The 19,811-nt window shown below is 33.8% G+C and overlaps 1 protein-coding gene across 6 annotated transcripts in view; it reads left to right on the top strand.

Annotated features, from left to right (window-relative positions):
- The window catches only part of CSNK1G3 (casein kinase 1 gamma 3), a 72,391-nt gene extending 54,495 nt beyond the window's left edge, over nucleotides 1–17,896 (top strand). For 3 of the 6 annotated variants that reach the window (XM_032206016.1, XM_032206015.1, XM_032206021.1), the window contains 4 exons: nucleotides 1,957–2,105; nucleotides 3,195–3,290; nucleotides 3,958–4,053; nucleotides 11,307–11,611. In XM_032206016.1, coding sequence (XP_032061907.1) covers nucleotides 1,957–2,105; nucleotides 3,195–3,290; nucleotides 3,958–4,053; nucleotides 11,307–11,480 — 515 coding nt within the window. In that variant the 3' untranslated portion in view covers nucleotides 11,481–11,611. Of the gene's footprint in view, nucleotides 1–1,956; nucleotides 2,106–3,194; nucleotides 3,291–3,957; nucleotides 4,054–11,306; nucleotides 11,612–11,791; nucleotides 12,638–17,740 lie in introns of those variants that run through there. The other 3 variants (XM_032206019.1, XM_032206020.1, XM_032206017.1) reach the window with 3 other exon arrangements.
- The last annotated feature ends 1,915 nt before the right edge of the window (nucleotides 17,897–19,811 follow it).

Raw genomic sequence — 19,811 nt, 5'->3', positions numbered from 1 at the left:
TTACTGGATATGGAAAATGGCAGGGTGCTTTAGGTAATGACTTAAAGATGAGTCACAAGGTAAATGAGTGAATAGTGTCATGGTCTTATATTAAAAAAACAAACAAACAAACAAACACAAAACACACAAAAACAAACAAACAAAAAAACCCTGTACTAAACTGCATTATATAAACCAGTTGCAAACTAAAAGATACATGAATTGCTATTTCTCCAGTACTTGATTCTGTAAAACTGCAGCTGAAACAGTATGTTTGTTTCTGGGAACTGTACTTCAAGAAATTTACTCTATTTTAAGGGTGCAAAAGCAGGGATATTTTTTTTGCTATACCTCTTTCCAAAGACTGCAGTTATAGAAACTGTTTTGGCCAAAATAAGACTGTGAGGGAATTAAGTTCCCCTGTACCTTTTGTACCTTTTGCCTTGATACAGTCATGAAAGGAATTAGCTTACTACGTTCACAGCAAAAAAGACACAGTAATGGATGTAATCCACTATAAAACCGTTTAGCGGTGAACTCATCTGTTTCGTATGCAATGAAGAACAGGAGGGGATTGTTGAGGAGATTGTGGAGTTTCTTTCACAGGAGTTGTGTGAAAACCAATTACACAGATGTGGCTGGAACTGATTTACTCTGAGCTAAGCATGGTGCACTAGGTTGCATCTTGAATTTCTTTCCAACCCTCTTGTAAAAATTAATCCATAACCATTTTTTTCTGATGATTTTCTTTTTAATTTCTCTGTGTATCCTATAAAAAAAATGGATTTCAGTTACAGAACTGGAGAAAATGTCGGAACATAAATTAGTTCACTAAGCATAAACAAATAATGTTAAATCTAATGTAGAGGGTATATGTTGCAATTCTTGCAAATAATAATGAATAAGAGTAGCTTCATATCGAACAGCAACATCACTAAGCTGCATTCCAAATTATTTTTTCCAAGCTGGTCTCAAACACTCTTTCTACCTTTCTACCTATGGAAGAGTTTAACTTGGTGTAGCTCAGTCTCCTGTGCACTTCTCCGCAATCCTCTGTTAGAGGGCAGGTACCCTCTTTGTACTACAAAATGTCTGGTCCTTCACACTTAATGGAAGGTGAGGAAAGGCATGTGGTGATACTGTTGTTCTGTTTCTCATATACATAAGGATCAGTGGGTGCTGGTCGAAACTACATTGAACCCTATTCATCCTCAGACTCTCTGATCATACAGTTGTGTGAGCTTTCTCTTCTGCCTTGGAGTCATCCGAATAGTCTTTTTGGCTAGAGTGTGAGGAGTCATTGCTTTTCTCAGAATGAGTTAACGGTGTGTGATTTCCCACTCTTTCATGGACTTCAAAGTATTCAAAGCAATTCAGATTTCAAGATCTCTGCCTGTCCTCCTGAATTTATGCCTCAGGACTCAGATCAGGTGTTTCATCTGATCAGTATCACAGCCTATACTATGTGTCAGGACAGTTGAAGCTTCCCACTTCAGGAAGTAGTTGTAGATCCTCTCAGAAAGGAAGTTTGCATTCAGTAAAACATGTTCCTGGAGACACAGTCCACCCTGTCCTATATATACCCCTTCTTTACCTTTCCTTAGGCTTGTCTATAAGCAAAACATTGAAAAAAGTTGAAAAGTGGAGAAATTTCCTTCCCCACTTTTTTGTTACATTATTACGCATGAGGATTCGAAAGGTTAAATGAAAGATGCACTGTCTTACATTACTTGTCTTACATGCAAAGGTAAAATTGTAGGGGGGATCACTTTGTAGGACGTATTTGGAATGTGGCAGTATAACTTCAAGAATATAACTACTATGAGGCAACGCTTCTTTCTGATAATGCACACATGCATGGTGGACCACTATTCATGTTTTGTGTTAAGACAGAAGTTATTTTAAAATACATTAATAAATACTATTTTTGAGTGCCACTAAAAAGTGTTACAGTTAGGTGTGTTTCTTTTTACATAGAGGAAATGGCTACATATCTACGTTATGTAAGAAGGCTGGATTTTTTTGAAAAGCCAGACTATGACTATTTAAGAAAGCTCTTCACTGACTTACTTGATCGAAAAGGCTATGTGTTTGATTATGAATATGACTGGACTGGCAAACAGTTGGTGAGTATGATTAAGCTATTAATAAGATACTGTTTAATTGTTTGATCAGTTTTGAGCCACTGTTAGTCTTGAGTATTAGAATATGAGTACATCTTATGGCAGCTAATTAGAGTTGTGAACACGTATGACAAACACATTTTCTATTGCATTTTGAAACACAGTGTTTTAGTTTGACACGCTTCGTATCGAGTCTCTTTCCAAGCATACTTCTAATATCCAATAAAACCTCTCTTCAGTCTAAAATGAGATAGGAATAGGAATTTAGACTGCTTTCTGAGTTGAAGAAAGCTTAAAACTCTGCAAGTGATTATTGTCATTGTTTATATTTTCTTCATTTATGAGCTTTCTTACTCCAAACATTTTTAGAACATAAAGCAGTCACTTTTCTGACACATATTCCAGATATTTAGCTTTTCATTGTGAAGAAACTCTTTTTTTTTTTTTTCTTTTCTTTGTGAGTTACTCTATTGAAATGAGATGTAGGATATCAGCTTCCATCAAAGGGAAGACACATCACTTTTGCATTTTCTGCGGAAGTTGCAGAAAATACTGTGTTTATGTTCTTTAAAGAAATGGTAAAAAGTGAATTTTTCAAGATGTCAGAGCTTTTCTTGCTTCTTCTAATAAATAGGAGAAGGGTTGTGTATGCAAGTTGCACAATTTCAGTTTATACATTTTACCCTGACGTGTGACAAGTGTGACACCTTGAAAGAATTGTGGGATTTTATTGCTAAATATTTTTTCAGTGTTTAACGTTAAAAATTACTTTAAGCTTCTTTTCAGATTGTCAGCAAAATACCCCGTAAACAAATGCTAACTGCAGAAAATAGTAGCTTAAATCCTCTCAGAAAAAAATATCATCTGATAATACTCAGAATTGCTCATGCATGAAATTGTGTAAGACTTGGCTTGCTTTTTTCTTTCTGCTATTGGCAAATACCTTGTGACAGTTTTGCTTTAATTTTACAGTTTTAGATTATGGGAGACTGACAGATTTAAGGATTTATTTGGATTACAATTTAATAACTTTTGGTAAGACTTAGAAATTTATTTTTTTTACCAGTTGCTACATATTATTTATATTTATAGCCTACCCCATTGGGTTCAATGCATTTAGACACTGCATTGTCATCAAACAGAGAAGCTTATCAGCACAGAGATAAGATGCAACAATCCAAAAATCAGGTAAAATGCTTATGTAAGACTGCCAGCATTATGCTGACTTTTATCTAAAAATCTTTGCTATGTTCTTGTTACTTTTATTATAACTTCAAAGTGAAATTGACTCCAGGTTTATTTTTTTTCTTCAAGTAGGTCCTTGTTAATATATTTCACATCTGTAGACATTGTAATAAGTTACTTGTTTTGATGCTATAATATAATTTACCATGCATCAATATTGAATTTTCTCTCTGCTTAATTTTTTTTTTTTATTTCTGTTTTTAATCACATTTCCCATTATCCTATATCATCTGTTGAGGTTTTAACATGCATTTCTAACATATTTACTTTTTTTTAAAAAAAAAAAAAAAAACAGGATAATGACCAAGGTTGTAAACACATTAAGAAGCTAAATCTTTGACTATTTATCTAAGCTTAGTTACAGGGTTGTGTTAGTGGGATTTATTCATTTTTTTATAAGGAATTTTTAGTTTAGATACTTTGTAACTTCTTTATGACATTTTTATTTTACTCTGTAGGTAATGTTGATATACAATTTATATAGGAATTGATTATGTAGTGCTTCTGTGCTTAAAAAAATAATTTATAATATTTTATAAGTGAATTGTTAATTTTTGGAATTTTTATTTTCATTTTGCCTATTTTCCTGATACATTCAAAAAAAACATAGGCAACAGATCATAGAGCAGCTTGGAACTCACAGCAGGCCAATACACATCATTTGAAGGCTCATCTAGCTGCTGACAGACACGGTGGCTCGGTACAGGTATTTTCTGCTTCTTTGCTTGACTGATTGCTTTCACATTAGATAAAATTAGTCTCCTTAAATGCATGGCAATGATTCCTGCTTACCTCTTAAGCTTGCTTTCCAATTATGTGCAAAATATACCTATTTTTCACTACTTAACAATTGCCAAACTGAAATTTAAACAGGTACAGAGAACGGTAGGTCTTTTTGTATGTGGAATATCTGCTGCATGCTTCTTACTAAAACAGAAAAAAATAGTCTAACACAACAGAATTATCTGTCCTTCTCAAGGAATATGTTCCTACATCAGTGTAACCAACTGAAGTTTTAACATTTGATATGTTACTTGGTTTAACTAGCAGCTAATACACTATTAACTTAGTTCATAATTGTTCAAGTCACACTTTATGTTCCTTAAGCAAACTGCAAATGAAAGCAGTAATTACAGATTTTACTTAAACTTTAAGAGCTACTTTTCTTCAAACACTAGGTGACTAGAAGAATGTTTACACAGTTATCCATAGAAAAATGAGTAGAAACCAACATATTTTCTTTATTAGTTATACATAAAAATGTATACGTATATATATACATATATATATACAGATAAAATATAGAAATAAATATGCATATATATGAATAATAATGGATAAAATGTGTATATATATATATAAAAATAAAAATGGATATAAAAGTAATATTTATTATTCCTTTGTTTCCATCATCTTCAAAGAGCTTTATTTTCCTCATGTGCTCTAAACTTTATTTTTTGGTGTCTTGCTCTATGAACATACTCTGGGGTGGAATGGTTAGATGCTATATAAAAAATTCTAAATTGAATACAGAAGGATTCAGAATGCCAACTGCCAATCTGCATATACTTTTGAGCTTTTGGTCTGAAATGAAAATGAATTATTTTGTAATGTGTTATTGGGAAAAATATATATTTTTTTCACCTAATGCATTTTTGATTCTAAGAATAAAAGTTACATATGATTCTTTTGAAGTTTTATGTTTTGGAAAATCAATGTCAATGTTTGAAGAAAGAGTGAGAAGTCCAGGGTAATGAAAACAATGCTGCAGTCTTAATGCTGTAATAATGAAGTGTCTTCTTCAACTGCTTGGAAATTTAATTTGAACATAACATCCTTCAAATTTTTCTGCCTTATGAACTACTGTTACACATTGTGTAAGAAAGACTAATAGGTTATAATTACCACTGTGTATCAAGAAAAGTATAAAAATTGTTCTGAAGTTCCTAGTCACAAATATTTTGAAATGTTACTGGTATTATTAACTTGAAGATTATGGTTCTTTCAATAACATCAATTTTAAAGATAGTCATACATCCTTTGAGAACAGTATAGCATGTGGAATCAAAATTAAATCTGGAGTTGTGTCTTCCAAAATTATTACATTTCTTACGTTTTTAATCTTTTATGCTAGAAAACTTTAAACTTACTAACCTTCAGTTAATAGTTTTTTTTTTTTTTTAAATTGTATATTACTTCCCTGAAATGCCAGTTGTCTGCGTTTCTGTAAAAATACTTTTTTTTTTTTTTTTTTTTTGCCAAACAGTATGGGTATTCTGAGTTCAGATAATGTAGATCACTTGAGAATAAACAGTTACCGATTAAAAACAGCAATGTGCAAAACTGCAACCATTTGTTCCATCTATGAAGATCATGTTGTTCAGAAGGGTGTTTTCAAGCCAGCTGAATTGATTTTTAATGTACAAATGGTCATGCTTCCTTATTAAAAGCAGATATAAAACCATGTAGTATAGTCAATTTAGTTTTGAAGTTTGAGCCCTTGAGTGTTGTCAAATATAACACAGATACTGGGTATATATGTTGTCAAATATCTTTATTGTAAGATATACTAACCAAGTATATCTAATATCTAATACTAACCAAGTCATGCTAGTAAGTTGGACCATTAGCTAGCTGGTTTATCTAGATTCCTAATTGCCCTCAATAAGCCAAATTTTAAAAGTGCCAGGCACAATTGTTCAAAGTAAGGTTGTGACTCTTGGCGGTGAAACTGAATTGTGGGCTTTGTTATTTTTTCTTTTCTGTGTCATCAGTGACTCATTACATATCTTTGAGATCAGCTGTATGCAGAATTACCAGATTTTCTTCAAGATATTAAAATCTTGTGGCAGAGAACTTCCTTTTAAAGAAAGACATCAAAAATGTTGGTACACTGCCACTACAAGTTTCAGTTATTGTCATCTATGGGATCCTTTTGTAGTAGGTTATTTAAGCGTGTTAATGATTCCGCAGTATTACATAATAAATCGAAGTGTACCGTCTGTTGGAGTGTGCATATGTATCTTAGTATATGTGCTAATATTCTCAGTAATGATGTTCAGTTGGAAGCATTCAGGTTCTAAATGGTTTGATAATTAACAGTATTTTTTTGTTTGTTTGTTTGTTTTTGTTTTTTTTTGTGGGGGTATAAATTTAAGTAATCTTAGACTATCTAGGCCTGTGTCACTGTTAATGTGCCTAATGCATCTAGTTTTGCTTTGTAGGATCAGTTCATGTGAAAAGTTGAAATATTACTAGCAAACTGAATTGTAAAAGGAAGATGTCCAGAAATGGCCCTTTCTTCTGCTTATCTGTGTTTGGAATTAGATGTAAATGCAGTAGCATCACATTCTATCTTTCTAGTTTCTGTAGCCTTAGTAATGAAAGCAACTTCTTATACCTCCCAGCAATTCACTCAGCAACGTATTATCTTTATTTTGTGGATTTTCCTCACTTACCAAAAACAGTAGTTGTATAATACTGGATTATTTCCTTCTCTACATGAACTCCAAACTTCTTATACACTCAAAGACTGTAGTCATCAGAACAGAATCATCTAGGCTGAAAGAGACCATCAAGATCAAGACCAACCATCAGCCTGACATACTGACTCCCATCGCTAAACCATGTTCCCTAGTGCCATATTCATATGTCTTTTAAATACCTCCAAGAGTTGTGACTCCACCACTTCTGTGGGCAGCCTATTCCAATCCTTAGCCACCTTCTCCATTAAGAAATTCTTCCTGTTTTCCAATCTAAATCTCCCCTGGTGCAATTTGAGATCATTTCCTCGTGCCCTATCACTTGGCACCTGAAAGAAGCCAACACTCTCCTCATTGTAACCTCCTTTCAGGTAGTTGTAGAGAAGGATGAGGTCTCCCCTCAGACTAATTATCCAGACTATACAACCCCAGTTGCCTTGGTCTATCCTTGTTTTCTTGTCCCTTCACCGGCTTTGTTGCTCTTTTGTGAACACATTCCTGCAACTCAATATTTTTCTTGCAGCGATGGATCCCAGACTGAACACAGTAGTCTAGCTGCAGTCTCACCAATGCTGCATAGAAGGTTACAACCACTTCCTTAGTCGTAATGGCCACACAATTTCTGATCCAGGCCAGGTTGCCCTTGGTCTTCATGGCCAGCTAGGCTCACTGGTGGTTCATGTTCAGATGGCTGTTGAACAGCTGACCCATGTCCTTTTCTGCTGTGCAACATTGCAACCACTTTTCCCCAAGCCTATACCACTGAATGGGGTTATTACAACACAAATGCATGACCTGCCACTTACCCTTGTTGAATGTTCATGCAACTGGACACATCCCATTGATGTGGTCTATCCACATTCCTCTGCAAAACCTTTCTGCTGTCAAGCAGATCAACAGTCCTGCCTAAGTATCATCTGTGAATTTACTGAGGGAGCACTCAATGCTCTCATCCATGTCATTGATATAAATGTTAAACAAAACTGGACCCAAGACTGAGCCCTGGAGAACACCATATTGACTGCTGGTAAACTATTGAAAGAGGCTTGTTGAGCACTTCCCCCACCTCTTTCAGTACCCTTGGATAAATCTCATCTGTCCCATAGACTTGTGAACATTCAAAACATGGAGGAGGTCATTTACAATTTCCCATTGAATTATAGGAGCTTCATCTTACTCTGTCACTATCTTCCAACTCAGGGGCCTGTGTACCCTGAGAATGATCGGCCTTACTAATAAAGACTGAGGCAAAGAACGCGTTAAGTACCTCAGCCTTAGCCTTAGGCATTGTGAGGCTTTTAGTTGCTTATAGAATATTTCATGTACCTCATTATCCTGGTTAAGATAGCAATATGTTAGATGAAACAAATCAGTTTGCCTAAGCTTTTCTGAATGATAAAGGCAGTGCCAATTATTTTCATTCTTTTATCTGGATAGATTCTGAAAGTAAAATATATCATTCTATAGTATCATTAATAATAATTTCATGCTTAGGCATGAAAGACAACTTTGTTTTCTGAAGAGTGAAGAATTCAGTTACTGAGAGTTGTAATAAAATGAAGGATTATTTTCTGTGTCTTCTTGACAGTAGGCTGATTTGTTTTATGAGAGAATTTGACTGATTTTTGAACATAAGCAAGTAAAAGTTTAGTTTATGTGTATGCCTATTCAAAACAAAGCATAGGGCTAGCCTGATTTACTTTTACTATTTGGGGAATTGATATTTAGGCTTAATTTTGTCTTAATTTAACTGGCCCTTATTAAGTTTCTAAAGAAGCATACATGTACATCCAAGAAACTAATCTTTCACAATTATTATGGCTTATCATTAGATAGTGGGTCTAATTTTCTTTTTTGTCTTGTGGTGTAGAGGACGGTAAGAAACTGTGATTCATACACTTTTTTATATAAGTGCTCTTCAATTGAACTTTCAAAGACCAATTTAATTTGTATGAACTAAATTTAAATCAAGATAAGATCTGTTATCACAATGCTTAGTTGGTTTAGATTTCTAGTTCAGTAGTTAATTTCCAATTTGCATACAAATGAGTAGTTTAACTTCATCCTTAACATTGAAACAAAATTTGAACCTTAGTTTTAAATAATAGTTTTCAGAAACCTCTGTCTGTTACTGTTCATGGGAAAAAAAAAAACAAACACAAAACATCTTGTTCTTGTTAACAAAATGTTTACATAAAAAAGATAACTTTAATATCTACAGTAGTATACAAATTTATTATGAGATTAATTGTGCCTTAATGGATCATCAGACTATGGAGGAAATCTGGTCCAATTCTACTCATAAGTAAAGAAATGAAAATAAAACTTTCTCTTTAAACACTATTAGTTTTGTGTACTCTTTCCCCTCATTTCCTAAAGTTTCAGCCTTTTTTTGTGAAACCAGAAAGATTCTTCTTCGTGCCTTATTGACGGTACACCAAAAAAAATTTGGTGTACCATACCTTTACTGCATGAGTTGTCTTCCAGATGTCTTCCAGACTTAGTCTTGCTTAATTTTGTTGGATTCCTATATTTTTCTTCCTGTGTTGAGCTGATTTTTTTGACTCTTAGTAGGTAGCCTATGAGAGAAAAGTCTATGATTGGTCTAACTTAAGAGCCCATGTGCCAGGATTGGTAGTGAAATTGCTTCATTTACCCTGTATTATCAGTCTTTTGACAAATGCATTTTTTGGTCAGATACTAAGATATTTTACTGTTAATTTAAATACTGACTTATTTACTAACATCACAAGGAATTTATAGCATTGTAGCTTATTTTAGCAAGCTACAGAACTTAGGACTGTAAAATCACACTCTTTTAGCCTTACTGTTGCTGGAATGAGAGCATTCCTACATTTTTCTCGAGCCCTACCAATTAAATGAGTTTATTAATGCTTAAGTAAATAAGTTTGATTAAGTTTGCACATTTTACTGCTGCAGTTGTGTTAATTCTAAGATTTTCATCTTAGACCTTTCCTAGATCTATCATCTACAGTAGTAGACTAGAACGAAACTCAGGGTGTTTGTGATTCTTGAGAAACATGATTTGCGATTTTTTAGGCTATGAATATCCTTTGGTTCACTTACGTCTTCAGAGGCTGCATCTCTTTCCAGAAATATGAAGATTGTTTTCCTCCCATCTAAACCAAGACTTACAGTATGCCATTATATTTTATTATATTTGGATGCATGTTTGCTGGATGTATATGTATTATGTATATAGAAAGAAATGAGGTCTTGTTGTCTTTGAGCCTCCAGAGAAATCACCCGGAGGGAGGTAGGACAGTCTCTTGGTAGTCCTGGTGCAAAGGTTTCTATAAAGTTTCTTAGAGAAAACTGTATTCTTAAATTGATTAAAAATAAAACAACAGCAAAGCCCAACAACAAAAAAGGAAGACAAATGCTATCTTCAAAAAGAAGAAAGACTTCTCCCATTAAAGGAAATAACTGTCAGGAAATAGTGTTCAGTTTTGGAGTTAGTATGAAGACTTCAAAGAAAAGAATCACCAAACAGGTTGTTATAGCTTCAAAAGTGCCTCTGCATCCTCTTTTTTAAGCACATAAGCTTATTGGGAAACCCTGAAAATAACTTTGTTCATCATTACCATATGGCATTTCATTGACCCAAGCAGATTATTATTACTTTTTTAAAGTTGCAGTCACCTTTGATCATGATGACTTCAGCTGTGGTTTAAAAAGTTAAACAAGACAAACAACAAAAACAGAATCAACCCTGTCAGAAACAGGGAGATTTTTTTTCTTTATGAGCTGCTCAAATCTTGCAAATGTTCTTTTAAGCATTGACAGAAGAGGTTCGGAAGAGACTGGTAGAGTTGTTGACAAAGGCTGATACAGAACAACCACAAATCTCAAACTAGAGCAGCAAATCTTTTTTTTTTTTTTTTTTTTTTTTGTTTGTTTGTTTGTTTTTTGCTTTTGTTTTTGTTTTTGTTTTTGAACGATTTGAATGTTTTCATTTGCTTTTTGTAGGAAAAGAGAAAAAATCTTAGTTATAGCAAATACCCTGCTATTTGGTCCAGAGAATGTCTAGACTGTTTTTTCCTTTTCTGATGAGTACTCTTTGAGGTACAGTTGAAGGACACAGAGGAACCAGAATGCACTAAAGAAGGAGACATAGGGGAAGACTGACTAAATTGCTATCAGAAAACGGCCTGGTGCCTTCCATTAAGGCTCTTAAGAGACATGAGGAAGACCAGCAAGCCTGATGAGCAGCATTGCTTTGCTTAGTCCACTCTATTTGAATGTCATGTAGATGTATGTTACACTATGTTTCATGTCTTTTAGATATGAAAAAGGCAGAAAGTCGGGGATGCAGGAATAACAGTAGGAATGGATACATTATTGTAATTAAAAGACTTATGGAATTAACAAAATTGAGTTTTGAAGATGTAACTTCAGAAATTCATAAATGTGTTTCTGGCACTAGCATAATTTCAGATATTTCTGGTGATTTCAGGTAGTAAGTTCAACAAATGGAGAATTGAACACAGATGACCCAACTGCGGGCCGTTCAAATGTACCCATCGCAGCTCCTGCAGAAGTAGAAGTAACGGATGAAACAAAGTATGTTCTTCTTTCCGTATTCTTTAGATCTGGTCTTCTCAACTACTTCAAAATTTTTCTTGCTTAGTTACTCACAGAACATTGTCTAAGCTGAAAAGACACTGGTGAGTGGCAAAGTATTACGGTGCATTACTTAATTTTGGCTTTAAACATTTGAGTAATAGACCTTCCGTAGCTTTTGCTTTTTAGGCTCAGATTTTAATAACACATTTCCCTATACTAGATAAGTGCATGCATGCATTTTTTATATTTTATCTAATTTTGAAATATTTATTTTAACATAGTGTCTGACTACAAAAACATATCTATGAAAGATTTATAATTCTTTCTGTGTATTGTATCTGATTCTCTTTTTTCCCTTACTCTCTTTCTGTATAGCTGCGAGAAAGTGTTGAACATGTGGTGAGTTCTACAGCACAGGCAGGCAGAAATAGCTCCAAGGACTATTCTTATTTTGCTTAAAACTCATTTCAGAGGACTTTAAAATAATAAGTCCAATTGGAACTCATAAAACATTTTGAGTATCATGCAACAACTAACTGTTTTTACAAACAGATAGCCACCTTGATAAGCTATTTTGCCTGCTTCAGATCTTGCTTGTTCAAGTTTTGTAGTCTGTGGTGTGCCTTGTTCAATTATTTTTAGTGGGTAGTACAATATTTTTGCTACGCTGTTTTGGAGGGATAGAAGTTGTTTTCAGGTGTTATAACATTCAGCTAGTGTTTTAGCATCTAGAAAATAACTCACATGAACAAGCAATAAATGCTATATGATGTTTGAGCTTTGCCCATTACCTCTGTATAAACAGTATTTACCAAAATAATAGTCTTTGACAACTTGCTAGCTAACTACCAAAGCATTATTTCAGGGTACCTTAGAATTACAATGGAATTAAAGGGGAAAACACTAATGTCTGTTAACACAAGATGGCTAATATATATATATACATATTTTAGTAGTAAAGTCAAACCTGTAAGGCAGTGCAGAAAAAAAAGTTTCTGATAGATAAAGGCAGGATAACTTTCAAGGTACTTGATTGTATAATTGCTCTTGGAATAGAATTTCAGAAGGGTATGGATCCAGCTGATTACAGAGCTGCAGAAGCATGTAGCAGAAAAGTCTAGTGAGCATTCATTAGTAGAATTTGTTTTCTGGAGCCCACTTTGCAAATTTTTAAGCAACCATAAAATTCATAAAGTACAAATTTTTATTGAAGTGATTGTTCTGTATGGTTTAGTTTTAATATATATGATTTATGTGCATAAGTAGTTAAAAATAGTGAATAGCAGTTTTTGGCTTATTGTCACACTTTTTGCTCTATCTTTCTATTGAGCACTGAGAAGACCAGTTCTTTATTTGCAGTCTTTACAGAGTGCTGTACTATTTTTATTTTTTCTCACAAGAATTTATTTTTCTTATTTGAAAACAAACAAAAAAAGGCCCAAAGTCTTGAATAACAAGAATGTTGGTAGGCTGCACATAGAGAAATTCCCAATTCCTTCCCTTTGAGTAAGTGCAGTGATAACCTTTATTATACCCAGTGTATGTACACACAGGAAAGGATTAAATTTCCAAAGCTTTGGGTAATGTTCATCACAATTAAACGTATGTTTAATTATGTACAGGAAAAAAAGAGAATTCTCAGAAACTAGGTGCTGCCAGCTCAATTAAAAATGTAGAAATTATTTGTTCATTTGCTGTAATATGAATAATGGAGGGACAAACAAGCTGTCCTTGACTGTTTTTGACCTAGACTTACTGGTTTTTTATATACGAAATGTCAGTTCTTAATATCCTACTTTACAGATTAATCTTCTTGTTCAGTAGGAAACAGAATATTAGTTTTCCAGTAATATCAGTTTAAACTGCAATTTCTTTGTTCGCTATTCTGTTAGAACTTTTCTTATACTTTGTCAGTAATTAAGGCACACATGTCCAAAATTGCCACCATACACCAATGTATACATTCTTTTCTCAGTAAGAATAATTCAGAAGGTTTCAGTAACTTTACATTTTAAAATGTTTATTACAAACTTAATACAAAAAGCAGTTGAGGTATTTAAGCATCTATTTAGAGATGTAACACTGCTGAATCGTGTAAGGAAATGCAAGTATAGGTTCTTCATGTATATAGAAACTTTTTTTTTAAGGAGACATTGTTTCAGCAAAAGCGTATCACTCTGCCTTTTTTGTATTTTTTTTTCCCATCTGAAGATGTGAACAAAGTTAGTCCCTTGTTTTTATCTTCTGTATGTATAATTTCCTCATCCTCTGAGGACACAAACTTGAATGTTTTCCAGGAATGCTTCATTTTTTGTTCTAGATCTTTTCGTAATTTTAGAAGCTTAGTATGACTATATAGTGTTTTAAAATACTGAAGAAAGGGAACTTGCTTTGATGTGCTGTTTTAACTATGAATACAAATACTGCCTAGCTGAATTTTAGATCTGTTTCCATTTCAGTGGGATGCCGCAAATTAGAAAGGCTAAGATTTTTTCACTGAGCACTTTATTATTTTATTCATAGAACACTCCATTATTTGGTGTATTATTTATGTATGTACACACAAGGAGTGTAATATTTGAAGTCTATAGCTTGTCATCATTGTGCTTCTCAAATGTTGCTGTGCAACAGCAACCCCCTTAGAAGTGTGCCTATCTTAAATTAACTCACTTGTTTTTTTTTAAAAAAGTAGCGTTCAGCCCTCTCTCAAGTGTTACTTATTAAAGTTGTAAAGCAGGAAGAAAATCAACCTGATCACTATACTGCCCTGACACTTGCCGATCTGAGCTTCTTCAGCTGGTCTTTCATTTATCATTGAGCAATTAGCATTTATTTCCATAACACTGTGCTAGACATCTTTGTCACAACAGTTGCTTCTCTAAAGCATGCGTAACCAAAAGGCTTTGCCACAGGGGGACAGAGAAGGACAAACAGAAAAAACTGAGATAATCTCTGCTTTTTGCATCTCACATACTTTTAGTCACTTGAAGCACATACTAACAATTTTACAGTAAAGTGCTGTCACGTGCCAGGTGATAAATGCAAAAACACAGCTACAGAAACACAATTGAAAGCTGAAGTTGCTTTAGCATGTTCTGCTAGGGAGCAGTTGAAGTGACAGAGCGGAGGATAGTTAACAAAAAAAAAGGTGTAAGGTTTGAAAAACAAATGTTAGTATGCATAATACTGAGACTGCTATCTTAGCTACTATCACAAAGGTCACATTAGACTGTACAGAAAAGCAAGTCGTTTCAGTACTTTCATACATAGAACTTATACTGCCTGCTAGTATATAAGTCACGCTGTAATTTATCCACAGAGAAAAAAGTTAGGAGTCATTAAATGCTTTCACAAAGAAAAGAGAAGTTTTCCTACAAGGAGATTTTTTGAAGTCTCATGCATGAATTTTCATGCATTTTTAATGCATATTGAATATTTGGTGAAGTTTGTGTTTTAGTACTAAATAATGCCCCTTCATCCTTTGTACATTTAAATTTGTCTTCAAGCAGTGTAAAATCTATACATGATAATGATGCCCTCTAGTGACAATATTTTTAAGAACAAGTCAGTATTTCTATTTTTGCACGATGCTCTTCAAGAAATGATACACTATGGATCTTTAACATCAAGGCTACATTTTTTTCATGAAGTAAATTGACAGCTTATTCTGAATTCCCGTAGTTCCATGTAAATGTGCATATATTCAAAAATGATATTTATTTGTTCTTAGAAGGTTTGACAGATTTAGCATTACTAGACTGTTAAGCATACAGTAAGTAGAAAGAATACTTATTTCAGTAAATGTTCAAAAAATACTGTGATTATAGTGCTCTGTGGAATTTATATTTCTTTAATACTTTCTACACACATCAGCAAGACATTAATTTTCCCCTACCGAATAACTGCATTTAGCATGATTAGTTAAATTCCCTGTACTGGAATACAGTTTAATAACTTCAGTCATTTTAAACTGATAGCTGCTAATAGAATACTCTTTATAACAATATTATGCAAAATCCAGCAGACAGAGTTTACGAAAGCAATGCTTTATGTTGGCTAAAGGTATCACTCTTGAATTCCCCATTACATGATTCTGTTCTCTGATTGACAGAAAAGAAGCAAACAAAACAAGCTATGGAGCAGGAATAAAAGGCAGTACAAGATTTTCAGCAAAGGATAGGTTAAAACAACTTGCTTGGGAAGAAAGGGAAAAAAAAAGTCCTTGAATTACACAGAGGGTCTAAGCAGTGTTAAACACTTAGGAAGTGTAAGCTGCTGTTACTTGGGACATTTTCCATTTAAACTAAATGTACTTAAAAGGTGATGAATTAAATTTCAAGGTTTGTTTTTCTAGAATTTGAGTTAACTGTCCAGCACAATTTCATCTTCCTATAGTTACTTATACAATATGTGCTCTTTATAGTAACTATGAATCTACAAATTTTTTTGGTAAGCTTTCCTTGAGGCTTCCTAATCTGGAACAGGTGCAAAAGTGATTTACTATCACAGTCCAGGTCAGCATTTCCTGACTTACAGGATCATAGAGTAATCCGCACTAAAAAAGGGAGGAACCAGTGTAAAATGCTTTGTTTTGATATGGTGTTTGTTGTGTATATACATATATATAAAATACGTGGGAAAAGATGGAGGTGAAAGAAGGATAAAGCTAGTTTGGACTCCACACATCTGCTTATAAATTCAGTAATAGCTTATGTAATAATGGATGCTAGTGGTTGTGAACAGCTGGTAAGGAAAAAGGCTAGCAGTTACTGGGAATTTCAGCTACAGTTGGTAGCCTTCAAGAGCAATTATGTCTCTCTCGTATGTTCTTTAAGGTAAATAATACAGTGTTATTTCTGGTAGCTATAAAAATATTATCTCTGCAGTTTCCCCTATTGAATTTTAATGTGGGTTTTCCTCTCCCTCAATAACCAATGTTTTTTTCTACTGAAAGTTACATAACTTTCAGAGCAGCCCTGGTCTGCCTCTGCCCACTGCTACCTTTTCAGTGACTGAGCAACAGGGTGCCATTGGATATTTTGAGAAGGTAACTTATGTCTCCACTTACTTTGGATGTTCTCACCCATTTTAGAACTTCATTTTTAGAACCCTATTCTCCTTGATTTTCAAATGCTTTTCCCTTTTCCCACATTCCAAATTAAGCTGTCAAGATTCCTTTTGAAGTTTAATGACATCTAATGCTTGGTGAACTTAAGGACTTGCAGATAAGCTGCTGATATGGTAAATCTGTAGTTTTCACTTTGTTGTATTCAATAGCTTGAGAAAAATATCAATATTTAGTATAGTACATAGCACTGCAATTGATAATTGAGTAACCAAACAGCACAACTAACAGTGGCAAAATCTGCCATTTAAAATGCCTGCATGTTCAGTTTTGATTATAATTAAACTATTATGAATACTTTCCTAAGTCAAGGCTTTAATTTCAGAATGATAGTCATGAGCTAGGAGTTGCTTAAAATAAGCTAGACTACCATGAAATGTAGATGAAAGGTTTTATTTGTGTATTTGTTGCTTTCATCTAGTTTTTTAAAAATGCTTCCTGGACTCCTTCAGTCTTCCTCACAAACTTCCTCCAATCCTTTTTCCTCTTGTAGTGTTTTCGTAGTTACTTTCAGACTTAGTCACTTTCTGCTAAGTGGAATTGGCAGTATTTATCAGTTTCAATTTTAGTTTCCTTCATGTGCGCAATGAAGCAGAGCAAAGAATGTCAGTATACTTTAATACACTTAAAGCTGTGATTCTCACTGCAGTGCTATCATCACAGTAATTAACTGGAGTATTAATTTTGTTACTGATGAAAATAGTTTTCTAAAATATTTTGGGGAGTAGCTCTGGGGAGGCTTTTCTAAGTTCAGGTTGACAAAAGAAGCTCAAGGTGGGTTCCTGTATTAGGCATGGTAGAGTCTTAAGTGCCCAGTTCAGGTAATGCAAACTGAAGATAAGCTTAAGCTTGTGCTTGTCATATTAACAGTTAACGTGAAAAAGTGTTCAGGTAACAGAACATTACTTATTTTTACAAATGCATTTTTAAGTCAGTCTGTAATGCCCATGTCTTTGATACCTTCACACAATACTCTGGATTCACTACCTATTTTTATTATAGCTTTTTTCCTTTGACAGACCTTGTTTTGTCAACAGTAACTCTCTTTGTTTTTCACAAATAAATCAACCACATACTTAGAACTTAATTTATTCCTTGTGGAGGTCATTATAACTGAGCTACATACTTCAAGTGAAACAAAATGCCAACAGTTTTGGGGCTTCTTTTTAAATTATATGTAACTCATGTTACACCTGCAGGTGCTGCTGTTTTTTCAAGCGAAGAAGAAGGAAAACCATTCAGCACCAGAAATGACTAGAGCCACGCAGAACATGGGAAATTGCTTATTTGTTCAGTTGCTGTCTCGCGATCCTGAAAAAAAACAAGAAGACACAAAAAGAAAAAACAAACAAACAGAAACCACAATAAACAAAAACACCTCTGTAATGACTACACGTTTTCCAAGGACTCCCTTCAAAACAATGAAAGACTTCTGTGTTTTGTAGGTTCTCCTACATCTGTGTTTTGTTTCTTGAATTCATCTCTTCTGAAAGCTTTAAGGTTTTGTGACTTCGTTGACTATCAACAAATGGACCAATGAAATTGTAGAAATGACCACTTTCTACAGCAAAACTAAACTTCAGAAGTATTTCTCCCATCCTAGAATGTACTAGTGGTGAAGAAGTAGTAGCTGAAGACACATGTCACAAATCTGGTATTTGAGTCTGTAACAGCATATCAAAAGCAGTTTTGAAAAAAAAATGCAGAAGAAAAATATAAATGCACAGCCATTTAGAAAAAAAAAAAAATCCTGCATTGACTCCCACTGCCTAACCCTGGTACTGTAGCCAAATTATGTCAGCATTAATTTCTCTCTCTGTTAATGTGGTACAGTCACTGTCCAGAGATGCTGAGGAGGTTGACAATTAGCTAATGACAGTTGTCTAAATGCTGATGATGCTAATGAACGGAAAGTATTTCCTGTAGCTTCTGGGTTTGGAAACCTGCTTTTGTTATGCTTATATGCTTGCTATTGCAGTATAGCAGAAATGACAAGAGCATTTGTACAAAGAATACAGAAATTTGTTTTATGTAACATTGCTTCAAGTAATGTTAGTAAGATAGAAGTTACCTTCACAAGAGAGGATCTACATAGGAATTATAAAAGGAGAAATAAATGTGAATATGGTTAAAGCAAAGTTGATATTAAAGCCCATGTGTTCGCTAAGGTAATTGCTGATTGACAACATCTTCAACTTGAAAATATGGATGTGCCATGTAATGTTAGAGATATGCTTGTAAATTACTTTTCTGTTTGATTTAGAAGAGAAAGACAATAGAATTGTGTTAGGCTTTTCTCTTCTCTGCATACTAACCCCGACAGCCAAATTTTTTTTTTTTTTTTTTTCCTGGAATTTTCTAATACTTCAGTGTGTAGCATTGCTAGTACAATAGGATGACAAGGATGGGTCAGGTACTTTTCCCACAGTCCAATGAAGTGCCTGCAATATGAACAAACCAGCACTTTTGTAGACAAGACAGCCCATTTTATATTGTCTTTTAAAGAAAATACATGCTTTATTTAAAGCCATAATGACAGAGGTGTGCTTTTGTCATGTTTAGCTGCTAGTTACTTTAAGAAAGGGTATAAAAGATTGAAGTGACTAGACAGATTTGTTGACCAAAAATCAGATTAATTATCTCCATGACTTTAAAGTTCTTCTAAAGCTAACTAGTGATTTCTCTGTGTGTGTGTGTGTGTGTATGTGTCCACAGATGCCTTTTGGCATACATATTTATTTTAAGCTGTTTTGTGGTAACATTTAAAATGTGTATTAAAAATAAATGCACACCTTTAAATTCATTATTACATTTATGGGGATTTTAATTGTATTTTGTAATTTATTCTTCCTTGATGGCTAATAGTGTAGCATATTGTTTGGGTTATTTGCTCAGTGAATACACGGTATACTTTGATATTTGCCATTATTGCTGTTCATGATTTTAAGGTTCTGTTTTATAAAAAAAAATCAACAACAACAAAACTGAACCTGGCCTACAAAAACATACTGTATGACTTTGGTCATAAGTTTCCTCTTTACCTTTTTTCACTGTTGATTGTTTTAAACTCATAGAATTGCCTTTTTTTTTTTTTTTTAATTGAGTTGGAAAGGTTTCTTGACCATTCTCATACGAAAATGCATCCCTCTTTTTAGTATTTGACCAAATTTGTTACTTCATAATATTTGTAAATATTTGTGATACGTGTATTTCTCACATACCTAATTGGTTTTGTTGTCTGAAGCTTTTGATCTGTATAGTGTTTTTAGA

This window comes from Aythya fuligula, chromosome Z (genome assembly GCF_009819795.1).
Source record: "Aythya fuligula isolate bAytFul2 chromosome Z, bAytFul2.pri, whole genome shotgun sequence".
NCBI lineage: Eukaryota > Metazoa > Chordata > Aves > Anseriformes > Anatidae > Aythya > Aythya fuligula.
The sequence above is the reverse complement of the archived record's forward strand: the minus strand, read 5'-3'. Positions and strand labels throughout refer to the sequence as shown.